At 42.8% G+C, this 16,296-nt stretch overlaps 1 protein-coding gene across 1 annotated transcript in view; it reads right to left on the reverse strand.

The window, feature by feature from the left end:
• The window catches only part of PAPPA (pappalysin 1), a 259,858-nt gene that overhangs the window by 59,483 nt on the left and 184,079 nt on the right, over positions 1-16,296 (reverse strand). The window contains exons 11-14 of the mRNA XM_049774233.1: positions 14,465-14,584; positions 13,476-13,611; positions 10,949-11,162; positions 1,583-1,751 (exon numbers count right to left, since the gene is read on the reverse strand). Coding sequence (XP_049630190.1) covers positions 1,583-1,751; positions 10,949-11,162; positions 13,476-13,611; positions 14,465-14,584 — 639 coding nt within the window. The remainder of the gene's footprint in view (positions 1-1,582; positions 1,752-10,948; positions 11,163-13,475; positions 13,612-14,464; positions 14,585-16,296) is intronic.

A 16,296-nucleotide genomic window follows, 5' to 3' on the forward strand; every position in this document is an offset into this window, starting at 1 on the left:
GGAGTGCTGTATGAATGAAACCCTCCTATTAGCACTATTGTAAATCATGGTACCTAAAATAAAAAATATATATTTTTAAATGATATCTTTATTTAAACACCATGATTAGAAACATGATTGTAGTTGAGTTTCAGTCTTCAAAAGAACATGCCCTTTCACCAGTGTAACCTTCCCACCACCAATGCCCCCCATCTCCATCCTTCTCCACCCCCCTGCCTGACAGGCATTCTTCTTCTCTCACTCATTAACATTGTCATGATAGTTGTTAGTGTAGTTATTTTTCCAACTCATTCAACCACTCTTCGTGATGAGCTTCATACCCTGAGCCTGTCCTTTTAGCCCTCATCTCTATTGTCTCTGGGCATTATTACAATGAAATCTTTAATTTTTCTTAAAACCCATAGATGAGTGAGACTATTCTGTTATGCTGAGTGAAATAAGTCAGAGGGAGGAGACAGACACAGAAAACAAATATATTGAGAGGGTAAGGGGAAAGAGAAAGAGAGAGCTGAGTGAGACAAGTGGCACTTTCTTTCTATCCACTTTGTTTCTCCAGTCTTTTCCTGCCTATGTCCAGAGCAGAGGTGGCAAACAAGCGGCTCTCGAGCCGCATTCGGCTCCCGGCCAAAATGAATGTGGCTCTTTGCCTCTTATCATGATTTTGTATGTTGTGGCTCTTTGCCAAGTTTAGATTTTGTTCTGCTGCTTCTGAGGAGGGACCTCTGAGGAGAGATCTCCGAGCGCGTAGTCCCATCTCCCATCCCTCAGAAACAACTGCACGGGGCAGCAAACGAGGGGGGGGGGGGGACATGTTGTGTCACATCTTGCCGTTAGTTCTTAGTGTGGAGGACGCAGCACACCCTCACCAGCACTGCAGGATTTTGACCCTCACTCAAAATGGCAACATGCAATATGTGTTTAATAGATTATTTATAAAATTATATGCTTTTGTGTGAGTGCCTGTCTGTTTTGGCAGGCCACTGCATGCTGTGGCTCTCTGACTCTCACAGTTTAAAATTTTCGCTCTTTGTGTCGAACTTGTTCACCACCCCTGGTTCAGAGCATATGGATATAGGTACCTAATGCTCTAATTCTCACTTTTGTATCCCAGGACACCTTATTCAATCCTCCATGGGCTTTCATACACTTCATAGCTATACACTATGCTTGACAGCATTGCCTCCACAGTGAAGCTATCTGCTCCCTATCCCTGGCTCCTCGGCTCCTTGAGGGGAAGAATGAGGTTGATCATGGTGACATATTTTCCTTTGGCACCTACGACAGTGCGTGGTTCCCAGCAAACAGATGTTGTGTGATGAGTGAATGAACACAGTGACAGCAGACTCATCACTCCCTAATGCAGCCCTTTAACTAAAGCAGGTTTCACTGTCAATGGCTCAGCCCATGGTCTTGCAAATTTTCAGCCTCCACATAGACTCTAATATAGGTTGCATGGAGCACTACTCTGTCTTCGAACTCCTAGAAGAACCCATTCATTGAAGCAAGTTGAAAACTCTTTCAACACCCCAGAAGCCTTCCCTGGACTGGAGGGAGAGGCTCTAAGTCCAACCCCTGCACAAACCTGGGTCTTGATCAGTTCGTCATCACGTTGGATCTGGAGCACATAGCCTGTCCGGCAGCTCACGGTACATTGAGTGCTGTGGTAGTGGTCACTGCTGGAACAGTTGAGAGAAGCATTCTTCACTGCCAGCTCTGGACAGTCTGTAGCTTCACATGCAAAGTGTACACAGCTGGAAGGGGAAGGAAATAGAGGGTCAAAGGAAACTTTCTTATAGTCTCACCCCATGCTGGTTGGAAGATAAAGGCTCGTGGCTCCCTCTCTGAGATGTTTGGAGGTGGAAGAGACAAAGAAATGTTGGTGTGGGTGAAGGAGGAAGACCCTAGAAGCACAGGAGGATTCAAGTTTATCTTTCAGTGCACAGGCTATGGAAACAGAAACCCCAGGGTGCGAGCCCTGCTCCTCGAAAGCTTCCCATGTCCTACTGCTTTCAATGTCACAGAGTCTGGATTTCTGCTTGTATGAAATGAGGATAATCGGAAATCCTGCAAGTCATTCATTAAGCGTCTGATCTGCCAGGCAGTGAGTTGAAGAGGATCCCCTTCATACCTCATAATAGTCCTCATGTCTAAGGGTCATTGTGAGTGTTAAATCGGATCATTCAAGAAAAGCTCTGAGCAGCACTCTTGGCCCATAAACCAACACACTAGATGAATGACAGTTAGCAGTATAAATAAATTTGTGCTCTTATGCCTAGAAGTTACAGGTTTGGAGTAAGGTACAGAACCTCCCTAAACTTCAGTTACCTTTAAGTCTGATCCACTCACAGAGGCACAAGACAACTGGGATACAGGGTGAAATTTTCTATAAAGATAAAATAACTTTTGAATTAATAGCCTGAGGCTGCTCAGAGATCATGCCTCATGTCTTGCTGGAGCTTCAGTTCCAAATCTTTCTGCCACTTTGAATACAACACTTTCTGCAGAAGTGCCACAGGAAGCTTTCCTTGATGTCCTGAGGCACTCCTCCTCACTCTACTCTAAGGCTGTCGCTTCATGCTTCATGCCTTGAAAGCTCAGTTTCTAGCTGCTGGAATGTACACTAACTCCTAAGAATACACATGGAAACAACATAACATCTCCGTCACTTGGGTGATCTTTCCCCTTACATTACAGTTACACGGACAGTAACATTAGTGGCTATTCAGGGTTTGCTTATATACATGAGCTCACTCCATCCTTAAGACAGCCCTATGAGCTAAGTGTTATTCCTTTTACAGGTGGAAAAACCAGGGAACAGCGAGATTAAGTTACTCATGTTAGTTCCCACCCAGATGTGTACCTCCCAAAGTTCTCCTCGTTAACATGACCACACACCTGGATTAGGACATCCATGACAGCAAAAACAATGCCCAATTCATCGTGCAATACTTTAAAATGTAAAAAAGACTGTTTGGCATGTAGTATTTGTTTCTTAAAAAGCAACAAGCTAGTGGTGAAAATGCCTGAAATGGGCTCTTGAGCAACTCAAAGAGGCTGAAATGTGGAGCTTAACTTTGGAAGTTGGGGTCATAGATGATGGTGGTAGGGGATGACAATTTTCTCTAACTTTTGCCTCTCCAGATGTTTTGGGGTAGATATTGTCTCCCAAGCATTGTTAAGGGGGGCACAAGGAACACTCCCAGTCATATTCAGACAACTAGGCCAGAAATTCAGTTCTAGGGCCCAAGAATGTGGTGCTGCTCTGGCCCTGTGGGGCATAGACCACTTGGCTCTTGCCAACAGTGTTCAGAAGGTCTCAGAGTCATGTCAGATTATGCTCAGCAGTTTAAGTAGTACTAACAAATAAACCCAAGTTTTCACCTGCAAAGTATGAGACTTTGAGCCTTTTCCTATCTTTCTAGCTCTCTCTGAGCTTCTTAGCCCAAAGCTTGCCACAGCATACACACAGCTAAATTTCTCTATAAATACCCAAACCAAAGTTAATGACAATGGAATCAAGAGACTCAAACTACAACAAGCTATACACAAAATGAACCTGTTACACTAGCAGTCCAGGTAGAAAAGGGTAGAGGTATAGAATATATGCTGGGAAATATGGTGAAGGGAGGTCAACACTGGTGGTGGGAATGGCCTGATTCACTGTTATTAAATGCCTGAAATACAACTGTGAAATACTTGTAATTCACATTGGTTTCAATTAAACAATATAAAAAAGAAGAGACCTCTAGAGGCTGGAGCAATAGTACAAGGGGGTGGGGCATCTGTTTTACACCTGACCAGCCCAGATTTAATCCCTGGTGCCCCAAATGGTCTTCTGAGTCTGTCAAGAGTAATCCATAGGTGTAGAGTCAAAAATATGCCCCAAATACTGGCTCTGTGCCCCAAAACAAAACAAAAAGAAATTCTAATGTTTTCCTTATTGCCAGGCTCAGGATACTCTTTTGTGGGTTTTATAGAAAAATGGTGAATTGCCTCTTTTCTGTCCCCACACAAAAGAATGATGAGAAATAAAGTGTGTGAGGGGGGAATTCCATTCTCCAAAAATGACTCCAAACATCACAAACCAATTTATTTCTAAAGTATTTTCAGAAAAGGGCCAGCATTTCATTTAGGGTTCAAACCCTCACCAATGTACTTTGGGCTCCCTACATTGCCTTATTTCCTAAGGCAAGGCAAGTGGAAGTCAGTGACACTCGCTGACATAGTCTGATACGGTTGTGCCTTCCTTGTTGCTCATGACAGCCTCCGTGATGCACCATGTGGAGACCTGGGAAAGATTTCGACTCCAGAATCAACTCACAGGCCTCGACACAAACAATGCCTCTGTGCATGCTGTGTAAACACTAGAGGAAAAGAGCCACATGGTTCCAATTTAAACACATTGACTCCGTAAGCTGCCCACTTCCAATCTGCTCCCTGACCTGTTCCTTACAGTTTGGCCCTGCTTGCTCTCCCCTCCCAGGAGGCTGCTGGGGTTTCCCTCTGATGAAAACCAGTGGGCTCTATAAGTCCTATCAAAGACAGGGATTCTGAGATTTTTCTGAGCTCTGAAGCTCAGAATGTAAAAAAAAAACAAAAACAAAAAAAACCCAAAACACAGCACCCTGCCCCATTCTTTGTACATGGATAAAATGAAAGAAAATAAGTCATTTCCAAGAGTGGAAAGAGAGCAGGACTATGCAACTAAGCAAGTTAAGTCTCTATCCCCAGCTTAGTGATTTCTCACTTGTTTGACCTTGGATGTTCTAGAATACCTGAACCTTAGTTTCCTAATGCCTAACAGGGACATAATAAAAATAAAAGATCTCTCAAGATTATATGTAGTGAAAAATCAGCCATTCATTGACTCAGTAGGGCAGTACTCTAAATACTAAAGTGGAGGAGACATGTGGCCCATCCATGTGCCATCTATATAAAGAGGAAGTATAAATATCAAAGAACTCAAGAAACAAGGCTGTTCTATATAGTGATATATGTAGTAGAAACACTGAAACAAAGTGGAATTATAGGGGGCTCACAAGATTTGTGAGCACAGGTCAACTGTTTTCAGAGGAAGCCTCAATTAGGAGGGGACATCTGAACTACAACCTAAATGGAATGAAGGGATCAGACACTCAAAAAGAGTGTCTGAGAAAGAGGATAGCCCAGGTAGACTCAAGAACAAGTAGAAAGGTTCAGGATAGGGTGAAGTTTAGGATGTCATTCAAACAAAAAATCATCAGGTTTGAGAACACTGACATTCTATGAGAAGACATGTTTTCTACTCTGGTTCCCTTTACTGTTCTATATGAAAAAATATTCCCTGGTCATTTACATCACCAGACCCAAGATTCCATACTTGAATCTGGAGAGTAGATTGGATTTAGGGAGCTGGCATATTTCTTCCCTGGAAAACTTTTCCCAGCCTTGAATATTCTTTTGCACATGGTGGATTTCAAGAAGAGGCAATGTAGACATCATTGTCCATGCTCCAATCCTCTTCTTCTCATGAAACCTTGTTTAGAACTAGTGTATTTAGGGAGTAAGACACGTTGAACTTTTTAGTACATCAGAATCATAGGCTTGAAAAGAGGATGCAAAGATAAAAGAGAGGGGGGGACAAGCAAGGTGCAGGGCACTATGTTTTACCTGCATTATCTTACCTGCATCCTTAATGATTCCATGAGGTAGTACCAGTATTCCCATTTTTCAGAAGAGGAAACTGAGACAAAAAGAGTCTCAGGGGGTGGAGCACTAATACAGAGGGTAGGTAGACTGTTTAGCACACAGTCAACCTGAGTTCATTCCCTGGCACTCCATTTGGTCACTTGCCAGAAATGATAACTGAGTGAAGAAGATTCAGGAGTTAGCCCTGAGCACACTGAGTATTACTCCAACATGAGAGAGAGAGAGAGAGAGGAAGAGGAAGAGAGAGAAAGAGAAAGAGAGACAGAGAGAGAGAAAGAGACAGAGAGAGAGTGAGATAGATAAACAGAGACAGAGAGATAGACTGAGACAGAAGAAAAGAAAAAGCGTTTCAATCTCTTGCCCAAAGACTCTTTGGGTCAAAAAAATTCCAAGGCAGGATTGCTCATCTGTTCCTTAACTGCTGGCTCTTTGCTTTTCTATAAGTTGGAAATTGTTGTATCGTTCCAAAATGATAAACGCTCTAATTCCCAGATAACTCCCCCAACACTGTCTGTTGTTCCTGAAACACAGAAACAAAAATAAAACCAAAGTGTTTGGCTTCATAAAAACTTGAGTGGGGGCAATTTTAATGCCTTTGAAAAAATAGTCAGTTAAAATAATGAAAGATCACAAAATTGAAAACACCACTCAGCGGGTAATAAAGTGGGAGTGGACTAAAGAATAGGATATCAATGATATTTTTACATTTGGATTAGGGTGAAGGAGCTATCCCCACAGATTGTGGGAGGAATGTGGATGCGACGTATGTGGCCTTCAGGGTCCAGGTGGATAATCTGGTGATCAGGTAACTGTATCTGGGTGCATATCATACAAGAAACACTTTTTCATTCGAATCTAAGGAGGCCCACAGTACTGAAGGCTTGGAATGTCCAAATATTCAGATGTCTCCAAGAATAGGAAGAATTTTGCTTTCTGTTTGGGTGGGTGTTTAATTCTCCTTTTAAAAGGTTGATATTTAAAGAAAATAACTACTGTGGGTCAAAGAAGCAAAGATAACTACTGTGGCCTCATCTGGTTTAAGGGCTAGCAATCTTGAAGAGATTAAGTTTTTGTCCTTGGATATCCTGACAAGTGTATTCAAATACTGGTTCTTCTACTAATTTCTTGGATGTCTTGGAATATTCTCTTCCCTAGAGCCTAGTTATTCCATCTCTGAGGAAGAAAGCATAAGAGAGAATCTCTTACAACCTCCCAGATTCCATCACAAGACAACAGAGAGACATAGATTCCTTGGAAGAAGAATAAAAAAGATGATCCTATGTACATGACATGGATTTGGATTGCCAGGAACTTTGATAGGCCTCTGATGTGAGTGGGACTTAGACATTTTGAGTTTTGTTTTGTTTTGTTTTTATTTGTTTCATTTCTCATTTGGGGGAGGCCACACCTGACAATGCTCAGGAGTTAATTCTGGCTCTCTGCTCTCAGGAATCATTTCTAGTCGACTCAGGGGACCTTATGGGATGCCAGTGATTGAAACTGGGTATCTTCATGCAAGGCAAGTGCCCTACCCATTATATTATCACTCTAGTCTATGCATTGAGCCAATAATCTTCAACAGTAAGTCCAAGAAGTGTTCACCCTTTTGTGGGCTGGGGAAGTTCAATGAATGTGTGAGCAACAATCAGTGACCCATAGTCATGAGATGCTTCCTTTTGAACTCAGAATCTTACATATAAATTTCTGAATCTTCCTCTAATTACCTATACAAGACTGTATTAGAGAAAATATATAAGAAAATCTTGGTTTTGAGTTTATGTATCAATTCTTCTCCATTCCCTAATATAGTTCACCCCAGCTAGGAGTTAATTTAGCCATAAGGAAAATTTATTTCCCTCTCCCATCCCACAATTTACTTTTCTGAATGTTCACTCTTTGGATGGACTGGCATAAAGAAGGTGGAAAGAGCATTTAGAGGGGAAAAAAGAGAAGGCAGACATTAAAAGTTGCAGATGGGGGCCTGAGAGATAGCACAGAGGTGTTTGCCTTGCAAGCAGCCGACCCAGGACCTAAGGTGCTTGGTTCAAATCCCGGCATCCCATATGGTCCCCCATGCCTGCCAGGAGCTATTTCTGAACAGATAGCAAATTGAAAAAAAAAGTTGCAGATTGAAGAAAGGAGGGTGCAAAGAAGAAAGAAAAAAGGCAAAGGGAGTAATGAAGGGAGGGAAAGAATAGAAGGATGGAAGAAAGGAAGAAGAGTGAAAGAAAGGAAGAAAAACAGGAATGGAAGGCAGTAAGGAAGGAAGAGAGGAAGGTAGAGAAGATAAAAAAAAGGGAAGGAAGGGAAAATAAAGAGATGATTTTGTGTTTAGAACATTCACAGGGACAGGCCTTAAACATACAGAGACTCTCGAGATTCATCATGTTGCTTTTCTCATTGAGAAGTCTTTAATTCCCCCATCACTGTCACCTAATATCACCCCCTCCCCATCTTTTCCTTGTCCCCAAAGTTGGTGTGGAGCTGGAATTAGACTAGAATTCCACAAGAGGACCTCTCATTTGAAAACTGATCTTGTTTTCTTGGGCCTCTGAATTTATTCCAAGCACCGCACTGGGACTCAAGACCCTTGAATCTAGGTCAGAACATGCAGCCGGAATTGATTTTGCTATAGTGATGCCTCGCCCATGACAGCCCACTAGAGATCATGCTGTACTCGGGGAGCAGAGAAAAGAAAATGAGAAAGAAAAGATGGTAAAGGAGGAGGAGGGAGAGGGGGACGATGAGGTGGGAAGGAGCAGGAGGAGGGAAAATGCAGAAAGAGAATAGATGGGGAGGAGAAAGGGAGGGAGAGCTGGAGGGAGAAGTGGAAGGGGTGTGGGAGGGAGGAGGAGGGGGAGCCTCAGCCTCTTCACTACCTGGGATGAAGCTGAGAGTCAATTGAGCTGTTTCTACTATAGCCTGCTGAGATGCTTGCTGTCAAAAAAAAAAACGATGCTCTGAACTGTGGTGTTTGGAGAATGAAGCAAAACATCCCGTGACTTTTTGCAGTTGTTGCTTATTTTTTTTCTCTTCCCTCCTGGTTTGTTTGTTTTCAGGCATTTGCAAGTTTTCCCAGTCCTGCCTCTTTGGGTAAATGTCTCTCCTGTTCCCCAGAGACAGATGCTTTCCTTTCTCCCCCAAGGGCAGGGAGGAGGAGCTCTTGCAGCCCCCCCCCCCCAAATAGTTTCAGTAGGTCCTAGCTGAGTCCCAAGTATAGAGTCATGCCAGCTTCTACCCTCAGAGCTGTAGCTCCATCCTTTGTTTTATGAATGAAGTGCTCATGGGACCTGCCATCTTACCTCCAAAAGTCTTCTCCCTGCTAGCTGCTGACCTTGGGAGGAGAGATACAGGACATTTGTGCTCACAATTTTGCTTTTTTCGGTCTAAGTATCCTTGACCTTGTCACCCTGTGCATACTTTAAAACACATGTGTACTCACCAAATAAGAACATGAAATCACAAAGTCCTTTTCCTCTTCCCACTTGGGAATCGCACACTCGGAGAACTGGGATCACAGCGAACTCCCCAACTTTATCATGGGATAAATGGGGAAGCTGAGGCTCAGAGGAGTGGCTTAAGGCCATGCCACAGGTCAGAGACAGAACAACACTTGCCCTCCCTGTTCTGGATTCTTTCAGAAGTTAAGAAATATGAAGATTTCTTTCTTATCCTTTCTTTTTACCCCTGAGGTTCAACACTTTTATGGTTGGACTTGGGCTAGGAACTGTACAATAAGAATTAAAAAGAAGGCAGATTTGACACCCATCAACTTGAGGGTGGTCCCGGTGGTCCGTTAAGGAGCTGAAAAGGTCTGATGAATATGAATTTTCCATAGACAGGGTTGTCCTAGGTTTCAAGAATTAACTTATTTTTATAGTCTGGAGAGCCCGGGATGAAAAAATACTTTTGGGGTGAAATATAACAATGAGTGGTATTTAAGGAGTTCTTTTGACACCGAAATATTGCGACAGACTTTGCACAACAGAAGCTAGAGACAGTGGGTACAGAACAATGTGGATTTTGCAACCACCTTTTGTGTCCTCTGTGGGATAAAGATCATGGGAAAATGAGTGGACTTCCCTCACTCCTTTCTGACCCCCAGGTATGCACGGCAGGCTAAATCGCTTACTGGAAGGTCTCCTCACTGGAGGAGCCCACCGAGAGACCACGATTTTGTCTTTCTCCTCTGGGATCTCATTAAAATAAGCTTGAGAGAATTTTCTGCGACCTAGGTCTTGCCCTTCCCCATTGGGGGCTCTGGAATGCTTGAGTATCAGGAAGTGTAAGGGGAACATTGGATATAGAGGCTGATCTTTTAGGTTGCTGCCAGATTTAACTCTTAAAACACTTATAGAATTCTAAGCAGGAAAGCACCACCATTGTTTGTGACTCTGTTGGTTAATGAATCTATTATTTCTATCTGGCATTATCTATTATCTTTACTATCTCTATCTGGTATCGAATTGCTGGTATGAAGACTCAGACATACAATACATGTGTGTATCTTGCACTCCCCCTGATGGGGATAGATTCAGTCTATTTATTCCAAAATAAAAGAGACTCAAAAACATGGGTAGAAAGCTATGCACTGAAGGATATCTCCTCAGAAAGGAGCAGATCGAATCCAGGAATGAAGATCAGCATAAGTAATATGTTTTCCCCAGGAGTACCACCCTAATATCTCTTATCTACTCAAACTGCATTTTCAGATGCCTGGAAAAAGCACAGAAATAAGTGGATGATGAGACACTTAAAGGATGGATTCTGGGGCCATCGGGGCATATCAGGAGCCAGGTTTTGGCACTATATTAAACCCTCATCCAGGACCAACATGAATATGTGATGAAACAAACCATTCTACATACATTCACACACATACACACATGCACCAATTTGGAGGCTGGATATTCCCGCATTCTACAGCGTAAGAGAATGAATGTGTTTATCCTCTCTTTGTTCAAATGGGGAACACTGACCCCCCCCCCACCCCATAAAATTCTCAGGCTCACTCCCCATGCCATCGACAACTCTGGAATGACAATGGAGAGCAAGGTAAAGATGTTTCTATTCCTGCCCAATTTGTTTGCCTCCCCTCTCTCATTTCCAAAATGGAGAGACTTGGAAGGCCCTTGGGAGGGCCTTCAAGGTTCAAAGACAGATGAAGAAAGAAGATGAAGAAAATAAGAAGAAAAAGACACACACTTTAACTGCCACATACTAGGCACTCTGTCTCCATACAGCCCCCAGAATCCCTTACCTCCGCTCAGCAGAGCTGTAAGTCTCCCCTCTCTGGCAGCTGCTCAGGGTGACGGGGTCAAAGTTGTCGAAGGAACGGAGGGCCACCCCCGAGATGGCAACCAGGGCTGAAGTGAAGCTCACGCGCACGGACCGGCTGTGGTAGAAGGGCTGGCTGAGGTCATGGACCACAGGGATAATCAGAGGATTGTTCCTGCAGCTCAGCACATGGAGGCCTGTCAGGGGAGACAGAGGGCCGAGGGGCCAGGCTCATTACTCAAGGCCAGTCACGCCCTCCCCAACGGGCCCTTCCCCAAGCCCCCAGACCCTTTCATGTCCTGCTACAAAGGCACCATTGGGTGGCCGGTGGGGATTTTGAGTTTGATTGAAAGTTTCTTTGTCTGCCTTTTTCTCTTGCTTCCACCTCGTTCCAATCCCCTTGCCTCCCTGCCCCCTAAGCTTTCCCTTCACCCAGAGCCCCCCTTTGCTGCCCCTCCCAAAGGCCACCCCTGTCCAAGCCTCCCTGGCCCTCACCTCGTCCCTCTGTGCATTAGAGTTTGACAGTCTGAATTGCTAGCTTGCAGGCTGCTTTCCCAGCCATAAAGAGGATGGGCATGGTTCCCGCAGAGGGCCTCTCCCAGGGTAAAAAGCCTGTGCTGCTGGGAGAGCTGTAAGGAGGGGCACTGAAAAGCAAGGACGGGAAGTGGCTTCTCAGAGAAGGATCCAGAACTGCCCTTCCCAGGAAGTCGGAGAAAATCCATCAGTCTCACAACCCTCAATTTTGTTGACTTAGTACAGTGGCTAAGGTGTTTGACTTACACACCTTCAATCCGGGTTGGATCCCCAACATACAATAAGGCCCCCCCTAAACACCACCAGAAAAGATCTCTGAGCACAGAGCCAGGGGTAAACCCTGAGCACAGTTGAGTGTACCCCACCTAAAAGAGAAAGTGAACAAAATAACAACAACAAAAATGTCCACAGGTATCCTCAGTAACAGGGAGCAGGTTTCCAGATTGGGAAGGGAACAAGTAAGGAGAAAGGGAGAGGGAAAGGGAAAGTGTAAGAAGGAAAGAAAGGGATCCTGAGGGAAGCTGGCTTTGCTCTTCAGTGGACACAGGTTTGAGTTTTAATGGAGTCATTTCCCAAGGTTGCATCTTGAACCAGCCTCAAGCCCTCACTCAGTTCCTGCACCTGAAACTGAAGACCCTCAAATTAGCTTCACCAGGCACCTCACCCCACAGAATACTAGGTTGGATTAGTCCCCTTTTCAGCTTCAAAGCCTCTACAGATACCAGCATGCTGGATTCATGAGAAGCAGAGGTTCCTGAAAGTCTGTGGGATCAAATAGAGGTATCTAGGGAGCTTCTATGAAGGCACTAAACTTTCCCTCAGTTCCCTACAAAATCTCTTCTTGCAGCCCTTTTTCCAGTGCCTGCATGACTGTGAAAATATTTGCTTCTCACATAGAGACTTTTCCTAGGATTCCAGATAAATCAAAAGAGGATTTCTTTCTATGCCTTCTGAGTAAATTCCCACTTGCTTTTACAACAAACTAAACAAACACACACAAAAACAAAACCCAAGTGCTCTCCTTGCCCTCTCACCCATTCCCACCCCAGCATCTGCTTGGCCTCGAAGTGACTTTTCGAAGACCAGCTTCCTCTGCAAGTACATGGAAGGGTGGGGTAGGGTGGAAACCTGGGTTTCAGTGCTGGCCTGGAGTTTCAGGCACTCAGATAGACAGCACAGAGTGGGCAAAGGACAGAACGAGGGACATAGGTACAAGGACTCTCTTAATGTTAGGAATGCTAACCACCATCTCAAGCAATAGCTTAGTGAATTCATTCTCTGAATGCTCAATGAATGGCCCAGAGTGTCCAGATGAGAATGGTCCAAGACAGAACACAAACTGAGCTCATCAACTGTGGAGAAGAGACTACTATTTTTTTCTGGACCAATGTCCCTCTGAGTTTTCAGAGGGAAAGTCAGAGCAAGTGGCAGGGCCAGCCCTGTGCTGGGAGAGCTTCTCAATAGGTAGGTGGATGCTGAATTCTGGACGCGACCATTTTTTGACTCAGCTGCCCAGAGGGGTCTTCAGATGAGGTTCTGGAGACACAGGTACTGTCATACGGTATTCCTAGTTCTGGTTACAAAGTATAGAGCAGGGGATTATGGGTACACCTTGGTCCTACATGAGGCTTCTCAAGATTTATCTCTGAGTTTGAGGTGCTATAAGGTACAACAGTATATGTGGCCTTAGCTCCCCAATGTTTTGTCAGGATACTAAGGGGAGGAGGAGGTGGAGGAGGAGTGTAGTGATTCGGGACCAAAGACCAGTAACAAGAAAGAGGACTTGACAATGACATGACAATGGTACTTCTAGCACCAGATCCAAATTTCTCTGGAATCACAAGTAGACACATCCTGTTCTGAAGAACCAGACAATCAGACAAGGAAGAAAGAGGAAAGGGGAGAAGAAAACAATGTCATGGGCAGATGTAGCAGCTGGTATCAAGAATAAGTCCCACCAAAAAGAAGATGCTCACCTAGATCATGGCTCTGATCTTTGGTGTCATACAGCTGGACACTTATGGTCTCCTGATTTTGGTCCCCAATGTAGGTTCCATCAGTCACTAGGTGGACAATGACAGCTGCTGCCACCATCGGCTGGGAAAAGTACGCCTGAAATACAGATGACACAAACGATTCAAAAAGTGGCTGAAGCACAGAGGACATAGCTACGGGACTAGGAGGGCAGAAATTGAGTTGCAAGGAGGATCTTTCACTTTAGATGGGCACAGGGAGGATTGGGGCCTAATTATGTGGAGCACAGGCTCAGAAGTTTTTCTCTAGTCTTGCTCTACATCTTTTGAGTTGGTTGATGTGGGTGGCCAAGACACTTTGGGTCTAATTCCCCTGATGTTGAAGGTGTGGATTAAATAAATTGCTGCCTCTGAGGGTCATGGTGAACTGCTAGAAAATGAATAGGAGTATAAACTGGTACAGACTAAGCCTACAAAAAAAAAAAAAAGATACTTGTATTTGCCACTTCTTAAGCCAACCTATTCACTCAGAGATGAATCCAAGTAAAATCTGGTCTTAGAACTGCTGCCTGTTGTGGAATTCAAGTATTTTTGATTGCTCATCTCTGTTCCATATAAGCCACAGCCATGCACTCCATTTAATAAGTGATCTCCTACAGAAGGCTGAAGGACTGAATGGATTGAGTCACTTATCTCTGTGATTCAGCAAAGACTTCAGGGAGGGGAAGGACAATCTTTTGGAGTTTTGAACAACGCATTAGGTGGTTCCAGACAGACAAAAAGTATCTAAACTCTTCCTCAAAAACAAGACATTCTGTGAGCAATTATGGGATTCTATTTCAGGAAGCATCCCACTGTGAAGTATTTGGTTCCCTAGCCTTACAATTAACACCCTCCTTGGGTAAACAAACCATCTGAGAAAGGGTCACAAGAGTCAGTGCTTCCTGGGGGCCCCTGCTGGAGTTACTGAGATTCTCAAAGCTTTTTCTTACCCAGAGCCAAAAAGTGGTCGGAGGCATCTGAGGGTCTTGGTATGGGTAGCTGATAGTGCAAGGGTACCAGGCATGCTGGGAAATTCCTTCACTGAGATCCATCACCTTGGTTCGACACACCTAGAAACAATAGAGAAAAAAATCAAGTTAGAGGGTTTCAGAGGTTGAAGCCAATTTATTTGACAAGACTTCATTATCTACCTCTTCATCTAAGCATTGCAGGAAGAAATAGGAAAGGACAGATTAGTATATTCTAGGAACTTATATACATATATATAAAATATACATACATATATATTTGTAGAGGTGACAGAGAAATTACCATAGGGAAAATTCTGGAGAAGGTAAACGCTGATCTAGGTCTGGAAGAATAAGGTCAAAATATGAGGAAGAACATTGTAGGAAGAAAGGAACCAAATAAAAAACATCAGAGGAAAGAAAAAGCTCAGAATGTTTCATTGCTCATATTAATAAAATTAGGGGAAATGATTAAAATACGATGAAAAGCAGAATTAGATCTTAAGTATGAAGCAAATTCAGAGTAATATAAATTGATAAAAGTAAATGTATATATATATATATAAAATGAAGTAAATATATAAAATGTATTATCCTGATGATAGAGAAAACACTACAATTACATAAACATTTGAAGCCCTTAAAGGAAACTAACTCTACTACTTAACATGTACTAACTCCACTACTTAATATGTACATACATATACACATGTGTACATATATGTGCATGCAGCAACATAGGTATCCATATTTGTTATCAGTATGGATACAAAGAGCACTAAAAGAAACACAGAAGTAGATAAATAAAATTCTTCAAATTCAGGAGTTTCTTATACATCCAAGTGTCATTTCATTCAATGGTTCATTCATTTAAATATTGGGTAACTACTATCTCAAGCCTTCTGACACAAAATGATAGACAAGACAGATAACGAGCTTAAAATTGACATTACATGCAGATAGCCAGTTTTGTATACACAATTGTACATGGTGGGCCAGAAAATGGAATCTCACATATGATAAAGAAAGACAGAAATAGCTTTCTCTAAGGTCTTCCCAACTCAATGTTCTTAATGTTTCTATTATATTGCGCTTTTCTCAACAATTTTCTTGTTAATTGTTATGTATGGATATGTATTTTTATGGATTGTTAATCCATAGAAGTAAAGCTGACCTAGCGAAACCTAAGAATCTTCTGAGAAAGAAGCGTATCTCAGTTATACCAAACTCATACAAGTAAAACAAAACAAAACAGTAAAGAAAAGACAAGGACCAAGAACATCTCAACAATAATAGAAAGTAGCAATAAATTGAGAATACTTTGCATGTTCATCTGTTGGGGGAGTATTGCACAAAATATGAAATACCCGTGACAGAATTTTATGCACTAAAAGAATATATACATATACTTAAAAATTTTATATGGCTCGATTTAACACTGTCGCTCATAATACATTTGTTTCTCACATTAAATATTCTAACCCCAATCCCCATCACCAATGTAAAATTCCCTCCATCAATGTCCTTCGATTCCCCTCCACTTCCATGCCTGCCTCATTGGCAGGCACAAAATAATTTACTTTATATTGCTTATTTACAACTAAGTGGTAATGGGATTAGAGAATATACAAACTGCAGCAAAATAAAATTTGTAGAAATTGTTATATTGTACAATGGGGTCAGTAAGTCATTGTCTGAAAGTTGACTAAGCTGCAGCAAAACAATATTATGTGTATTGAAGTCTATTCACAGACAAAGACAATGTTAAAACTATTTAACACCTCTTCCAGTTTGGGCCCTGAGAAATCAAATCA

The sequence above is a fragment of the Suncus etruscus genome, chromosome 5 (genome assembly GCF_024139225.1).
Source record: "Suncus etruscus isolate mSunEtr1 chromosome 5, mSunEtr1.pri.cur, whole genome shotgun sequence".
NCBI classification, from domain to species: Eukaryota; Metazoa; Chordata; class Mammalia; order Eulipotyphla; family Soricidae; genus Suncus; species Suncus etruscus.